General features: G+C 45.4%; 1 protein-coding gene across 3 annotated transcripts in view; it reads right to left on the reverse strand.

Annotated features, from left to right (window-relative positions):
- DPP6 (dipeptidyl peptidase like 6) overlaps window positions 1-17482 on the reverse strand; it is a 1015511-nt gene that overhangs the window by 95377 nt on the left and 902652 nt on the right. For all 3 annotated transcript variants that reach the window (XM_017957362.3, XM_009204279.4, XM_017957361.3), the window contains exons 11-12: window positions 5248-5371; window positions 3560-3598 (exon numbers count right to left, since the gene is read on the reverse strand). In XM_017957362.3, coding sequence (XP_017812851.3) covers window positions 3560-3598; window positions 5248-5371 — 163 coding nt within the window. The remainder of the gene's footprint in view (window positions 1-3559; window positions 3599-5247; window positions 5372-17482) is intronic.

Genomic DNA, 17482 nt, shown 5'->3' on the forward strand with positions numbered 1-17482 from the left:
GGAATCTCTACGGGTGACCACACTGAGGATTCCAGGAAGGAGCTGGGCAGAGAAGACAGGAAGATGAACGGCTCAGACGAACAGCTCACATGACACAAAATTAGCAGGCTCGCTACAGCTCACCTCTGTTCTAGCATTGGGTCCTCAGAAGACCGGTGGACCTAAGCAGGTCAGGTCTCCCTGAGGTCTGCAGGACTTTCCAGATGCCAGTCTCTCCTGGGCCAGCTAGGGCAAGCCTCTGTCATCCATTGGAAATGGATGGGTAGAGGGCATGCGGCCTCCATGTGTCTCCCTCACTCGTGCCCGTAGCCTTCCCAGGAAAACCCCCTTAGGTTCTGTCTGAAGCAGCAGTCAATGGCTTCACTGGCAGCAGGTGGCAGGTCCAGCCTCAAAAAGTTACTAAGTTGTTCTCCAGGATCTCACAGTATCTTGAGGGATGCAGAAACATTATGGATTATTTTTGAAAAATAGGGTCCATGAATTCCCTTATGAAAAAACAATGCCATGAGAACTGTTTGAAAGTAAATCTTTCTGCAGACCATGGAGCTGTGATCTTCACAGGTGCAGACTCTCAACCTGTAGGATCTTTAGAGACATCCTGGCTTCCCAACTGCTGCCATGGGTGGGGTGCCCCTAACCCAGTGTCGCAATCACAACTGCAGCTGATGGGCCAACCTGACCCAGGGACGCTCCATCCCAGGAAAACACACCTGTCACAGAACATTGCATTTCCAACTCATGACAGCATTGCATATGTTTAACCAGCTATTTAAAAAATTTAGCTGTATGCTTAGTAAATGCTTTAAACTTTACATTTGAAAACAGTAAGAATTATTTTAATTCATGCTACCTTTTAAGTGTCGACTGGATTCTGCTTGGAAGGATCTGGTTTCCGGAATCCCATTCAGGCTGTCTTACCCTGCACTTGGGTAGCTGTTCTCACATTGGGTAGCTGCTCTCACATTGGGTAGCTGTTCTCACATGGACGATGAGACACTTGAATTAGCCTATTCTACATGGGCTGATGAGACCACCCAGGTAGCTTCTTCTCACATGGACTGATGAGACACTTGGGCAGCTGTTCTCATGGACCGAGACACACAATCACCTTTAAGGAAGAGTCCTGCTGTGACAGCCTGTCTGTAGCCACTCTGGGAGGCTGATGGTAAGCAGGACAGAACCCCTGGCCCTTCCATGGGCTTCAGGACCCTGTACTCTGCTATCCTCAGAGGGCAGAACCGGAGAAGCCAGCTCCCCCCATGAGAATGCCTCTTGATGGGGACAGGGAAGCAGAATGGGCACGTCCACCTTGCTTTCCCACAGCCTCCATGCCCCCAACAAAGAATCACATTAGTCTGCTCTTTTAAGCACATTCCTCACTTCCTCCTGTTCAAACACAAAGTGGGCCTGGCATAGGACCACCTGCTCCGTGCCCACCACGCTTTTCCCGGCTCCCACTCCCACCAACACCCTAATACCTCAGCCCTGCTTCTCAATGTCTGAGGATCACCTACGTGTCCCACATGATGGGTGTGACGCGAGCGTCTCATCTCTCTGTCTAGGATGTACTATCTTTGAGAGCTCATGCTCTAGCTGATTCATTTTTTAAAAAATTGTTAAGGTAAAATTCCCATAACACTAAAGAAAACATATTAATAGAAGTGAACAATTGAGTGGCATTTAGTCTATTCACAATGCTGTGCAGCCACCACTTCTATCTAGTTCCAAAACATTTCCACCACCCCAAAATAAATCTCTGTTCATTAACCTGTTCCTCTCCATACTGCCCCCGGCCTTGGGACACCACTGATCAGCTTTCTGTTTCTATGAGTGTATTTATTCTGGATATTTTATATAGATGGAATTGCACAATAAGGTAGCCTTTTGTGTCTGTTATTAGATGTGCTATTCACAATAGCCAAAAGGTAGACACAACCCAAATGTCCATCAATAGACAAACAAACCGGTATATACTGGAATACTATTTCAGTTCTTCTTATGGCTGAATAATATTCCAGTATATGTATTATATTGTATATATGTATATATACATATAACACACACACATATATATGTATAATATTCCAGGATATATACTACATACATATTCTGGAATATTATTCAGCCATAAGAAGGAATAAAATTCTGACACACACCACAATGTGGGCTCAGTGATAGTAGCCGACTTATTTTTTGAAATCCACAGCCTATCATGGTGCCTGGTAAGAGCCATAAATATTGGTTGAACACGTGATATATAGATAATGGAGTTTACAAAATGACCCTTTCATTATAATCTCTCTGACAATTTGTCTGATGTGAGATGAACATCATAATACTATTTTTGATATGTATGCTTATGTATTTGGTTCCGTTGGCATTCAAGAAATTTCCAGCATGCTTAATGTTTGAGGGTTCCCTAAGTCTTCCCTCTTCCCTATATCTTCTTGGCTTGAACTTGGCAGGCAAATTGGGACATGCAAAATGAAAGTGGCCATGTGGAGCCACTCCTCTTGTGAATAAGATTGGCACAGAGCAGAAACAGGATACATTTCGGAGTAGCCCGTCCATTGATGAAGCTCTGACTTCTGAGATATTTATATTCTTGACTCCGCAGGCAGAAGCAGTAGCCCAGCAGACTCCGCAGGCAGAAGCAGTAGCCCAGCAGCTATAGTGCTGGAATGTTCTTGGAGAGCCATGATGATAGTTTTGTCCAGCTTCAGTTATTTTCCATAAATAGAATATACCATATCCAGGAAGAAGCATACCTGTGTCTCTACCATAATTCATGAGACTCAAGTTTGGTTTGACTTTCCCCACAGTCTTTAAGACAATTTTCATCCCCTTAGGAAGGATAAGGAAACAGGAAGCTTCCAAAGCTTTTTCACCTGTTCTTCTTAGTGTCAGAGCATGGAATGAGACAAAAAGGCTTGAAGAAAGAAAATACTGATACTTTTTGTGCAAGTTTAATTTAGAAAAACTGTCTCAGAATGATTTGCTTAGGCTTCTCCTGATCTCTCTTGGTCTCAAGTTCCTAGAGTCTGTTTTAATGTGTGTTCCTTTATCCGAGTTAGGGATGAAGACTCCCCCGGGAGGGTTTGCAGTTATGTCCCTGAGGACGGGCCTTACAGAATCACAGAGGAGGTGACTCCAAATGAGACACCAATAAAACCACCCCTGGCAATAAACTGGGATATCCACCACTTTTCCACCCTTTCACCATACTAGATTAAGTCAAGCCACCTTTGATGGACTCTTCATTTTCAATTTACCAAGGTGCTGGCATCTAACTGCAAGCTGAGGTCTCACCAAACATTGCATGCTCTGAGGAGCTGTGATTTTCACACGGCCCTCCCTAGAACTCAGATTCTCCGGCAGCTCTCTGGGCTGCCCTGGAGAACGGGAAGCACTGTGAGCAGAGCCAGCACACCATCTGTTTCTGCCTGGGGAGCCCTGTGTGATTTACTCTGAGAAGCCATTCTACGTCGAAGCTCTGAGAGCCAGCCCTGGGGTGGATCGGGTGGAGGTGATGGTGGGGACCCGGACGTGCAGTAGTTACCTGTCTGTGGAGCCAGGCCTCACTTTCATCCTCGTGTTTCTGAAATGAAATAAGAGCATTAGACAAGAGGGTTTTTTTTCCCCCCATGTATTGTGTCTGCAACCAACAGTGCAGAAAACAATTTGGCTTCACCTACACGGTTGCTGCACAAGCATCGCACGGCTGCCATGGCAGCTCGGGGAGGAGGCAATCCCAAGCTCTCCTGTTTGCCTCGTGTGTGGCTCGGAGCCGAACACAAGTGTCCTCGAATGAGAAAATGCCACTATCCCTAGCAACACAAACGCGTGGTGGGAAAGAACCCTCTGGAAGAAGATGGCGCCTGTACCAGGGGGCGGTCATCACTGGCCGGGCATGTATCCATCTAACAGTGAACCTCAGGCTACACTGAGTCAGAATGTGTGGACATTGTGTCCAGATCCCATTCTGGAACAGTGAGTAACACTCCTGGCGGACCAGAAACCCTTTCAAAGGGGCTAAAGCATATAGGAAAAGTAGGTCTCACAGTGGTCTGTGGAAAGGTGCAAACAAAAGAAAAACAAAACCCCAGACACCAAACTCAAGCTGTGCAGCACACATGTGTCATCTGGAGGCGCCGTGGGCCTGGTGCTTGCACAGACTGGACCTCTGGGCCCCTGGAGCAGGCCTCTGTCATGGGTTATAGCAGGAAGCAGAATCTGCCGCTGACACTCAAGGCTCAGGGGCATAGAGAAGTTGCAGATTACAAGCCATTTTTAGCTGCCTGCTTTGTGTCCTCTCATTCCTTCCTTCCCCTCAAGCAAGCTCATCAGAATAGCCTGGAATCCGCCCCAGCTTAGATAAAAGGTCACGTAAGACTGACCACCTTAGAAAGGCATCACAGTGCTTAGGATCACAGTGACAGCTGCTGCGTTAGGAGCATCTCGAGAAAACATGCCTGCAAGCCTTGGCCCCCCTCAGCTGGGAGATAGAAACTTAAGATCAAAAAGGACTTTCTGAAAGATCTGCCTGAATGTATTAATCGATTTTATTTGATTTTTACAAAACCCGCCACAAGGGGACCTGCTTCTGGGGGCCCTGATGGAGCAGTGTGGGGTGGGGAGGTCCCATCCCATGGGGCGGAGGGTGAGCACAGTGGGCCACCTGCCTGCTCCACCCGGGCGGCCTCTCTTAGACTTGATTTTTCCTTTGTTTACTCTTTGAGCATTTTAATTTTCTTTCCCCTACGTTTACCTCCTCTCATTACACACTGAATCAGCCTGAGGCTCCTAGAAACATGGCTGGCCGCACCAGGACCCGCGGAGGAACGCACGCCTGGAGCCCGCTGGGGGAGGCTGTCGGCGGGGTCTGGGGAAAGGCAGGGCCCCTCCTCTCCGAGCATCAGCTGCAACGAGGACGCTCGCTTAGGTGACAGCGGTGAGCGCGGATAAAGGGAGCGACACTCAGTGAACTGCGGACGGCGTCCAGGTGCCAGGCACCGGGTGACTCCGGCAATACACGGAGGGGTTCGGCCGGGTCTGCGGCAGCGCCTGCATCAGCCACGAGGTGGCAGCCGCGCCGGAGCCGGGACGGTGCCGCAGGCTCCCCGCAGCAGCTCGGCGGCCGGTCCCCAGGTCCCAGGCCCGAGGGCTGCGATGACTCTGGCGCCACCTCCGGCGCGTCTGGCCATTGGTTCTTCACCCGTTTCCGCCCCCACCCCACATCCCACGTACCTTTGTGCAGACCCCCGTGGTGGCGTCGCAGAGGGTGAGGATGGACACGTTCTGCGCCCGGTTCAGCCAGGTCACGGCGACCTTGGTGCTGGTGGCCCACTTCACCATGGTGATGTAGTACTCCCTGGAAACGCCAAACACGGCATGAGTAGCTTGGCAGGACCCCCGCGCGACGGAAGCCAGGGGACCGCCGACCCCAGCCCTGGACACGGGAGCCGGGGGCCGGAGCGAGCGGTGACACAGCCAGCCTGGAGCTTCTGAAATCCGGTTTATCAAGAATCTGCACGGACGCGGGACTCGGAGGGGCCGCCCAGGCACTACCTCGTGCTAAATAAACCCAAAGGCTTTTCTTTCTATTTATATTGCCTTTATGGATTTTCCCCTAATTCTTGTTGATATAATTGTATTATTTAAAATATATTTAATACTAATAAAGCTCCAAAAGTAAAAGCAATAACAAAAAGTGGAAAGATCAATGAAACAAAGTAGGTGGGCCAGGAACAGATCCACACAGATGGATTCAGTGCAAGTTTGACAAAGTAAATATAATGACAAGGCATTCTAAAAAGAAAATGAAAGATTCCTCAACGAATAATATTGAATATACTGGAGAAATGTATGATAAAGCACTAAAATAAATGCTTATCACAAATTATACATAAAAATACAGAATATTTCAAATAGGGTTAAATGAGCCAAATGTCCCAAGCTGTAGTTGCAGTGTATATTAGATCTTTAGAAAAGGTAAAATCATTCCCATTGGCTATAAGTGAGTTACAGAATTCTCATTATTTAACATTTTAAATATCAGGAAACATTTGATTTACTATTTGCTTTGTTATTGCTCTTGTTTTTTCTTTATCTTACTGAAATGTATGGAATAAAGCGTTTGTAAATGGAAAAAAATAAAAATAAATAAACCCAAAGGCACTGGGAGTTGCCTGTCACTGCGTGTGGCTGCCCTGGGGGTGAGGGGCGTGGGGGCTGCTCTGTGGATTTTGAGGTCACGTCTCTCCAGCTGATGCCTTGACTTTCACACCGCAGTACCAGACAAACGCACCACTAACCACCTGATCGGGACAGCGAGGGGTCCGGGGAGGCAGGACAGAGAAAGAACCTGAAAAGGGCTGGCGGGAGGCCCCAAAGAGTGACATAGGGTGAAAAGCATCCCTGCCTGGGCTGTTGAAGGCTCCATTCTCTAATTCCTCCTCCTTAAAGATAAAATACCCAGGGACACTCTCTAGCTAATTAGGGAAATTGGTTCATGGCTCTGGGCTTCAGGCAAACTTGGTTTGATATCTTAAGGGTCATGCGCCTGATTCTGCCCAAACCTGAAACTACCACAGGCTCTGTGCCGCTCTCTACTTAGCCCAAGGGGTACTGGGGCTTCTGGGAATTCATCCAGTCACGCAGAACCCTCCAAAAACCAGATTAAAAAAATACAATTTTACATTTAAGAGGAAGAAGAAAGTGTTCAGAAAATTAATGTCCCAAAAAGACTATTCCCAGGTGAATCCCAGAATGTTCTAGAAGCCAGCTAATGCGCGTTCAATCACTCACCCCTTCTCTATCTATAATGAGATCTACTGTTCAGAATGATTACTTTGCGGTCTTACAAGATCTTTTATCACTAAAGACAGCAGTACATTCACTAGACAATTCCTGGCGAGTGGGAGAGGGACCTCACTACACTTAATAATTATTTTAACATAAAGGACTAAGTAGCCAGGTGCCTTGGCTGGAGCCTCAGTTAACCAGGAGATTCCAGTGCCGCATCTCCCCCATTTCCCACACCTACTTGTTAATCAAAGTTCTTAATAACTTGACCTAAATCAGGACCATGTGGCAAACAAGAGGAACAGTGGCAAGCCGGTGAGGGCCTGAGACAGGGGGCCGCTGGTGCATGGCCTGGAAGGGAGGTCTGCAGCTGCCCACTGTGGTCTTGGGGAGTCCCTGAGGACTGGGGTGGTGAGGAGGCACACAACCCAAGAACGCAAGAGGGGCGCTCAGCTGTAATCCAGCTGTCATGCCTTTCAACCTGCTCCATTTCTGTGATGCCCAAAACATGGTTGTTTTTCTTCGCACAATCTGCGCCCCACACTGGTCCGCCCTAGAGCCTGGCCTGCCCTAGAGCCTGGCCTGCATGTCCATGGGGGCCATGCCCTCCCCCTGCTCTCCATCCTGGCTCTGGCACTGAAAGGTGGCACATCCTGCCAGCAACATTCACCAAAGGTCCTGCTTTGCTGTTTCACGGCCCAAAGGCAGGGACAGGTATGTATAATGACGAGATTTGGTCATTATTTATAATCATAAGAAAAAAATGTATTTCACTTTTGTCCTTAAATATAACTCAAGGTCTGTGCCTAGCTCTTGCTTCACATGGAACACTTTTATTTTTTAATGATGTTTTAACTGGACTTTGAGTCCACACTGGAGGATGCTGAAGAGAAGCCATGGGGACGGACGTGTGCAAGAGCCACATGGGGACTGTGGTTGCAGATTCCACGTCCACACTGGGGGCAGTGGTGAAGCCACAGGGAACACTGCACTTACTCCCTCAGCAAACACATTTCGTCTGCATGCAATTAAGAAAGAAAAAGTAAGGTCTCCTGGAATGACTATTTCTTCCCCTTATGTCCTTCATACTAATTAGGAAGAATGCTGCTTTTGTTCTCAACTGTTGGAAACATTCATTCATCCTATGCCTCTTTCTGCTTTTTATAGTGTTCTTTTGTACAAATAATCTTCATCTAGGCCAAATATGACTACACACTATTCTCAGTTTTTCTATTTCTTAATTTGGAAGTGAAATGTTATAAATGAAAAGGAGATGGATGCAAGCCTTCTCTTGATGCCTCTGGAGCAAATCATGCTGGAAATGTCACTAGGCTGAGTACGACTGGATGGAGCCAGGGGGCTGGGGTGTGCAGCATCAACAGCAGTGAGCTGGCCCACGGAGCCATGGTACTGTTCCTGCTTAAAGCTCTTGGCCACAAAACGTGAACACACAGTGACAAGCCTGCTTCGTGGCTTTAGAAGGAGGCAAGGATGTGTTACTCTGGTGTGGTTTGTTATTTTCTAGAAGTAGCAACCACACTGTTTCTTTACTCAGAGCCTGACATGGTTTGACCATGCTCCCACCCAAATCTCACCTTGAATTGTAATAATCCCCATATGTCAAGGGCGGGGCCAGGTGGAGATAATTGAATAATGGGCGTGGTTTCCCCCATACTGTTCCCATGGTAGGGAGTAAGTTCTCACGAGATCTGATGGTTTTATAAACAGCAGTCTCCCTGCACACGCTCTCTTGCCTGCTGTCATGTGAGATACCCCTTTGCTCTTCCTTTGTCTTCCACCATGATTGTGAGGCCTCCCAGCCATGTGGAACTGAGTCCATGAAACCTCTTTTCTTTCTAAATTACCCAGTCTCAGGTATGTCTTTATTTTATTTATTTATTTATTTTTATTTTTATTATTTTTTGAGGCAGAGTCTCACTTTATTCCCCAGGCTGGAGTGCAGTGGCACAATCTTGGCTCACTGCAACCTGTACCTCCTGGGTTCAAGCAATTCTCATGCCTCAGCCTCCCAAGTAGTTGGGATTACAGATGTGTGCCACCATGCCTAGCTAATTTTTGTGTTTTTAGTAGAGATGGGGTTTCACCATGCTGGCCAGGCTGGTCTGAAATTCCTGACCTCAAGTAATCTGCTAGCCTTGGCCTCCCAAAGTGCTGGGACTACAGGTGCCCGGCCTTGAGTATGTGTTTATTAGCAGTGTGAGAACTGACTAATACAGAGTCCCAAGTAAAATGTCCAGTTACATAAAGCAAGTGCCAGATCATCTCTTTCTTCCCTCCCTTCCTCTCCTCCCTCCCTCCCTCCTTCCTTCCCTCCCTCCCTCCCTCCCTTCTTTCCTTCCTTCTCTTAGTTTGTAATATGAGGCTGTTTTACTGAGGAGAAATATAATTGTACTAAAAATTAGGACAGTTAAATGTGGACCCACTCTGCCTCGTGGATCATCTGTGGGTCGAGGGGCAAAATATGGCTCACCTCAGAGGCCTGAGAAAGCCTTGGTTCTACAACTAATTTTATATGGTGCTTCAACCCTCAGTTTCTTCATTTGTGTAATATGAATTTTTAAAGCCTGGTGGCGTCCTTAGAGATGTTATGGTGATGAAATACAATGTGAAATATTTTTAAAAACCCAAAACAATAAACACTATTTAGGGAATTTATAAAGATTATATAATAAGATTTCTTTTTACATACATGCATCCATAAGGGCTCCACCTCTACGTAAGGAAGCCGTGATTCTCACGTTTTGGGCAGTTCTGTGCCTCTTCTAATCCTGTTGCCATTTATCAGTAAGCTTTTGGGCCCCTTCTGCTGACCTGCCCTGAGAGCTTGACGCTGCCTCATGACCCGCATAGCAGCATCTCATCTCTAGTCAACATTTCCCAAGTCCATGAGTTGTATCCATGACTACGCCTGGTGCCAAATACATTTTATTTTTTATGTTTTTTAGATGGAGTCTCGCTCTGTTGCCCAGGCTGGAGTGCAGTGGCGCGATCTCAGCCCACTGCAACCTCCGCCTCCCGGGTTCAAGCGATTCTCATGCCTCAGTCTCCCAAATAGCTGGGATTACAGGCGCCCGCAAACACACCCAGCTAATTTTTGTATTTTTAGTAGAGATGGGGTTTCACCATGTTGTCAGGCTGCTCTTGATCTCCTGACCTCAAGTGATCCACCCACCTCGGCCTCCCAAAGTGCTGGGATTACAGGCATGAGCCACTGCACCCGGCCCCAAATACATTTTAGTTATTTTCTAAAAATCAAGTCGGTGTACAAGGGTGAAGCATCACCACCAACAGGGCAATCTGGAAGGTGTTCTAGTAGCTTTCTGGGGACAAGGTAGGCACCTCGCGAGGAAGTGACGCTTTGGAAAAAAGGACATTCTTCTGCTCTCTAAGGTTTGTAGTCACACTTTTGCTGCTGGAAGGGGAAATAAAATATTTACTTGCTCACTGACGCCTCTCTGAAGCAGAACTCCCTAGGTAGAAGAAGAGAAGCTGTCCTCACTCCTAATACATTTCCACTTTTCTTAATTTCAAAGCTGTGAGCCCGGACAGCTGCACAGACAAGAAGTGGAACAGATCTGACTGGACGGCTGGCATCGGGGCCAAGGCCGAGCCTCACCGCACGGCTGGGGTCGGGGCCAAGGCTGAGCCTCACGTCAGACGTTCTGATTCCTTATGGGGAGTGTCTGCCTGGGTGTCACAAACAGCACAACACATACCACATGGAGTGTGGACTCTTCAGACAGAGGTCTCCAGCAGGCAGTGGGGCGTGGCCAGCAGAGGGAGACAACCTTTACTGACTTTGTGTTATCGTGTCTAAAAAGACACACAGAAATGATGAAAAGTCACAGTGCCATTAGAAATGAATGTTGAAAATCTCTAACTGCAACACAGATGGCACTGGTGAAACCAGGCAAGGTCTTGCCCAGTTTCTTCCCTGTAGGGAACAGGACAGCCCCAGCCATGAGAATGCAGAAGGAAAAGGCTTTTCTCTTCCCCACTGGACTATTCTTCCCTCAGAAATGCTGGGTTTATTCCAGCCACAAATTTGGAAAGCCAAATTTTTGCTAAATGGGTGTTAAGGAATATTGTAATTTTTCATATGTACTAATTTACTTAGAATGTCAAAGAAAAATCCTTGGTCCTGACGCCAGCCGGGCAGTGAGGTTCGGCCTTGGTCCTGACGCCAGCCATCCAGTCAGATCTGTTCCACTTCTCTGTGCAGCTGTCCGGGCTCACAGCTTTGAAATTAAGAAAAGTGGAAAATGTATTAGGAGTGAGGACAGCTTCTCTTCTTCTACCTAGGGAGTTCTGCTTCGGAGAGGCAGAATTTTTCTTTGTCGGAAAAAAAAAATGTCAACTCAGCCCAGACGATCCATGCCAGACGCATATGGGTTAGACTGTCTTCCAGATTTACACCGGAGAAGAGCTCAGTAGCACCTAGAAAGTCAGAGCACAGAGTCAAAGGTGACCCTCACCCTTTGTCTGTGGCCAGGTATCAGGTGTGGGAGGCGTTCTCCTTCCTGGGGTGCGGAACTGTGAGGGTCAAATGGTGCAGAATAAAGAAAAGGGAAGTCACACTAAAAATAAAGAGAACAGAATTCTAAAAATCCAAGATGAGATCAAAAAGTGAGATGAGGGGGCTGCAAGGAAACTAAAACTAAAATGAGAAAAATTTGGGTCAGGAAAAGTGAGGAAAATGTGGGAGGCTCTCCTAGAATGCAGAGGAAGGTGACACGGAGGCATAAGGAAGAAGATGAGCCTTTCTGCCGGCTGAGAAGAGTAGTGCTTCTACAGAGAAACCAGAGTGGCTAGAGACACGATAACCAAAGACAAAGAGGATGAGACTTCCGTGTGGGAAAAAAGACCCGAATGTGACGACTAAAGGGATTTCCCACATTCCAGGGAAAATAATGAAACATCTAAATATGTTGTGCTAGAACCTCTGAGTTTTAGGAAAACAGAAATTCCACAATAATCTAGTAATGAGGAAATAAGTTTTGATAAAGCATCAAAATTCAGGCTAATCTGAGGCTTCTCCTCCTTTCTATTGCTAATACTTAATGTTTAATATTTCAATGTGTTTTATAACAACAAATATATTTTTGTATTAAAGTGTATCTTCTACTTTTTTTTTTTTTTTTTTTTTTTTTTTGAGGCAGAGTCTCACTCTATCACCCAGGCTAGAGCGCAGTGGCACGATCTCAGCTCACTGCAACCTCCGCTTCCTGGGTTCAAGCAATTCTCCTGCCTCAGTCTCCCGAATAGCTGAGATTGCAGGCGTGCGCCACCACGCCTGGCTTATTTTTGTATTTTTAGTAGAGACGGGGTTTTGCCTTGTTGGCCAGGTGGGCCTCAAACTCCTGACTTCAACTGATCCTCCAGCCTCGGCCTCCCAAAGTGCTGGGATTACAGGTGTGAGCCACTGTGCCTGGCCTTATCTTTTACTTGAATATATTCTACACTGACTTAGGAAGGTAACTCAAAATTAATGGCTCAAAATTAGAAACTCAACATGTAAAAAAAAAGTAATCTCTAAAATCAGTTCATCCTAGCTAGTTCTAAACTACTATCAATTTGATTATAAATTCAAATTAAGTGATAAAAATAATATAAAGAAATACTGGGCAAATAGTTTGTAGAATCATAAGCATTTAGTAAATTGCAAAAAGAAGGCTAAAAACAAAAGGTGGCAGAATTACACGTGATGAAATAAAAGGATATTATTTAGGAAAAGGGAATAGAAACACTTACATTTCTGGAATAAGAGAAAAGACATGGTAAAGTTTTTAAAACGGTGATCAGTTTGGAAAGAATTGAATTTATTATATTTAAGCTTCATAACAGCAGAGACCATACTCACCTTATTCATTTCTATATTTTTAGCACCATAGATAGGGCTTCACACATGGTAAATACTTAATATTGGTTAAAGAAATGAATTTAATTTTAATAGTGAACCAATGAATTTCTTTTCAGTAGAGCATCAAATAAAATAATTCTGAAGTTTGCATATAAGAAGAAATGGATAGGTGGTTTTAAAAAGGAAGCATAGGGAAAGGAGATTTATTTTTAAAAGTTGCTAATAATAAGCATATTTCTGGAACCACCTGACATCTGACTGATGCAACCATCAGTAGTGGACGGGCATCCTTAATGCACACTGGTTTGTATGATAATTTTATACTTTATAAAGATGTCACTCCAAATCAGTAGGGAAAGGAAGACTTCCACGATCGATGGTGTTGAGAAAATGCTTAATCATTTTTTAAAAACCCAAATAAATGAAGGATAAATATATATTTCCAGAAAAGAAATCTCAAAGGATAATTTATCAGATTTCTCACAGTAGTTACTTATGGGTAGTGTGATGTGCAATGACAAGGGATTATTATTTTCTATACTGCATAGGTTACTTTTTAAACAAGAAGATGGTTATTAAGAAAACACTGGAAGTCTCCAATTTAAGGTAGCAGATGTATCGCGTTAGTTTGCTTTCCCTCCAGAAACCTAATTGCAATGATAATAAAGAAATAAAATGTATCTACAATAATAAAGACAACAGGGGAGGGCTGAGAGATTTCATATTTCTGGAAGACAGAAAGTAGATAGAAGGGTCATGAGGGATGAGTCAGGCTGGAGGGCACAGCAACCTGGACACCTGCAGAGCTCGAACCTCAGAGAGATTTGTGGGGACTCAGAGCTCCTGGCAAAGCATTGTATGAGACTCAGAAATGCAGTTCAAACAGAAGGAACAATTGAAAGTCTGTGGATGAAATGGTGATAAATGAAAAGAAAACACATACATAGATATATTATTTCAAAATTCAAAAAGCTTTTGGAAAGAGAAAAGGTGATTTGCAGAGGAGCAAGTATCAGATTGTATTAGTTTATTCTCATGCTGTTATAAAGAACGGCCTGGGACTGGGTAATTTATAAAGGAAAGAGGTTTAATTGACTCACAGTTCTGCAGGGTTGGAGAAGCCTCAGGAAACTTACAATGATGGTGGAAGGGAAAGTAAATCTGTCCTTCTTCCTATGGTGGCAGGGAGAAGAGGCCAGGAAAGGGGAAAAAGCCCCTTATAAAACCATTGGATCACATGAGAACTCATTCACTATCAAGAGAACAGCATGGGGGTAACTGCCCCCATGATTCAATTACCTCCCACAAGGTCCCTCCCACAACACTTGGAGGTTATGGGAACTACAATTCAAGATGAGATTTGGGTGGGGACATAGCCAAACCATATCACAGACCAACATCAGGTTTATCTTTAGCATCTCAAAATGCTGGAAGCAATGGACCTATACCCTCTAGCTTTGACGAATAAAGAGCTAATAAAAACACTACAATTCTACATACAGCTAAAATTTTAAACGTGTGAAAAAAGAGACAGTTTTAGGTATTCAAGAATTCAGAAAATTTACTTCCTTCACTCCTTTCTTAGTAGATCATCCAGAGAATGCACTCCAGACAAAAGAGGGAGTAAATCATGTGATCTATGAGATCCAGGAGACAGTTGCCCCAACATGAGGGAGTAATGTGGGGAGGTCCCAGGATGGCCTTAGTGTAGAGGTTGGAAAGAGTAGTCCAGACAATACCAGGGCTATGCAGGGCACTCAGAGACACAGATTTGGGGAAAAGGGCAATGCAACAGAATAACTGAAAGAATTTGAAAAAAGGAGAGAGAGGAGGTAATACAATTAAATATTTCAGGTAAAAAACAAAAGCAATTTAAAACTCCAGGAAAACAAAAAGTGAAATAAAAAGAATTGCCATCACAGGGCATTCCTTAGCTCTATCATGAAAGATAATCACTTACTTATGACAAAGTAAATGCTATTTATTGATTTTAATCTTTTAGAATCAACCTATGGAAAAGTAAGGAAGGTTTAGTTTTGATTACAGGACAGAGTGTAAATGCCATCAACCTCAATGATGCAAAAGTAAAAACAAAGATGCAGAAGTTGCTGTGTGGTAGGGACAGGAAAGGGACTTGTAGGAAAGGGAGGGAGACTAATCTCAGTTTACAAATTGGGGAGTTAAGAATTCCTCTCTGTAGTTAATGTAACATGAAAAAACTTGTAATATTATTTAAGTGTAAAAAGGTAACTGACATAGAGAATAAAATCCACATATAAATGGAAGAGGTAGAATAGGTAGGAAAGTAAGAGTTCTGAATTCTTATCTGTCATAAGAAGACAATAAATGAGACAAAAATTCATTTAAAAACAGTGAAATGTGCATATTGCTTAGTGATTTACCATATATGATGGTATATGTCAGGAGAAAGTGTAAAAAGAGTGAAAAGCTGGGGTTGGATGGGTTACAAGGAGAGGGAAGAGACTGTTGTTTTTCACTATAGACTCTTCCGTATTATTTTATTTTTAAGCACTAATATGCAATACTTTGATAAAAAAGAAAAGCAAAGTTAAAACTAAATAAAACTTAACAACAACAATGAATAAACCCATGGTGCCACGGAGACATATTTCAGTGCCTCTGAATGAGGCTGAACCTATTGGCTAGCTCTCACTGGTACAGGGTGGAGATGTCCTTCCCCAAACACCTGATCACAGCTGCTCTAGATGCTTCCAGTCACAACAAGTTCATAAGAATGAGATTTTTTTTTTTCAAGCTCCTCAGGAAATAAATTTAATTCAAAGAAAAGAAGGCAGGAAAGGGCACAGAAGCAGCAGGATATTTAATTAATAATGCCCACCCATTCATCTGATAAGGGGATGGAAATGATTAAGTCTTCATGAAGGTGGCAAGATCAGATTACACTGGTGTATGGACTGAGGTAGGGAACTGGTGATAGGACACAGAGAATCTGCTGCAGACCTGCAGACCTGCAGACCTGAGAGTTTGCTCTTTTTGTTCAGGGAGCCTGGATGGAGCTCTCCAGAGTCATCCCTGCCTGACTGTGATGGGCATGGTGGTGGCTGACCCCATGAACTTGGGACAGGTAAGGGTCTCATGTATATTCTCAACAGAGACCAAGACCTGAGTTGGCTTTCTCACCAAGTGAAAACCAGACAGCCCTCTAACTAGAATCTACATCAGCACACTGAGTGTTCATTTTTTTCCTGTCCTTTTGAAAAAAAACGAAGGAACAAGTACATTGCTTTGATTTAACAGTGAAGTGTTTCTCAGAAAACTGCTTGAGTGTTAAAGGCTCTGGTGTGCTAAGCTGTCTGTGGGCTTTGCTTGGAGAAGCTTCTGTGACTTCTGAATTTTATAGAAGGGTAGGGGCTTGGTAAGGTTTTCCTCAGGCAAGTGTCCCCACAGCTGGGGACGAGGTCTGGCTTACTCTTGTCCTAGGCCTCTCTCCCTATGAGGGCCTCTTGTCACAGGAGAACGGTGTGTTCATAGTGCAAGTTGTAGCTCAATGCCCTCCCCAGAGGCTGCTGTCAGAGCTTGGATATGCACTGTTCGTGCCATGCAGGAGGTTCCATGTTGGGCATGAGGCTCACAGGCAATGAAACACACAGGGCCCCTTGCAGCAACCTTCTCCAAGCAGGAAAGTCCCAGTGGCTCAAGCTGGAGCCGAAAACTCCCCTTTCCTTGTGCAGTTCCCCAGGTGTCTTTGCCCCTATAGAAAATGACGAAAATAGGGCAGAGAAGAGCCGTCTCCAACCCGATAGCCTCCAAGAAAGCCATGTTTGTCAGCCTGTCCTGTGCCCTTTTCCAGCCCTTCTGATTCCTGCTGCCTCCCTCACATGGTCCAGGCCTTACAACTCTTCCTCATAGTCCTGGGTTGACCAGGCAGGGAGTTCCTTGAGACAAACAGCAAGAAGAAGGAAGGGCTTCTACCTCATGTGTGTTCTGTCCCAAGACGTGGGACCTGCAGATGCCTGTCACATTCCCATGCCCCGAGTAAGACTGTCTGTCGAGGGGACAAAGGGAAGCACTGATCAGAGGGAGACTCTGGAGGAACGTTATAATGCCAGAACACTCAATGTCAACAGAGGCCACAGTCATGAGAACAGGTCTGACGGCTGGGAGGCATCGATGCCTCACAAAGGGAAGTGGAGGGAGAACAGACTCCTGTGCTGCGGGAATGGCTGCCCGCTGCTGAGGGGGCCGCAATAGTGCCACACCCCACTGACCCATGCCACTCCCTGTAAACCTATTGGTGTCTGCATGGGTGACACATCCCGTGTCGTACATGGACATCATCGGCACCACCATGACTGTTCTCAGAAGGCACTGCTGCCTGGAAGGAAGCATGGGCAGAGACGAGAGAAGACCCTGCCCCTGTCCTGTGTGAGCTGTCCTGATTTCGCTGTAATCACAGGCAGTGTTGTCACCCTCGTCCAGGGAGGTCAGGCCACCCAGAGAGAGCAGGACAGCTACGAGGATGCGAGGCCTTTGTGGCAAAGTCAGGCAAAGTCCATGCCACTAGGGGAAGAAGCAGGTGGTAGAAACAGTCTTTACCTCCATCTCTAATGAGGCAAGTCAGGTTCTGATAGTGTGGTTCCTGTACCAGTAGCACCTGGGAAGGTGTTAGGAACCGCATGTCCTAGAACTTTCGGAGTCCGAGGTGGGTGGATTTCCTGAGGTCAGGAATTCGAGACCAGCCTGGCCAGCATGGTGAAACCCCATCGCTATTAAAAATGTAAAAATTAGCCTGGCGTGGTGGCAGTTGCCTGTAAT

This window comes from Papio anubis, chromosome 4, assembly GCF_008728515.1.
Source record: "Papio anubis isolate 15944 chromosome 4, Panubis1.0, whole genome shotgun sequence".
Taxonomy (NCBI): Eukaryota; Metazoa; Chordata; class Mammalia; order Primates; family Cercopithecidae; genus Papio; species Papio anubis.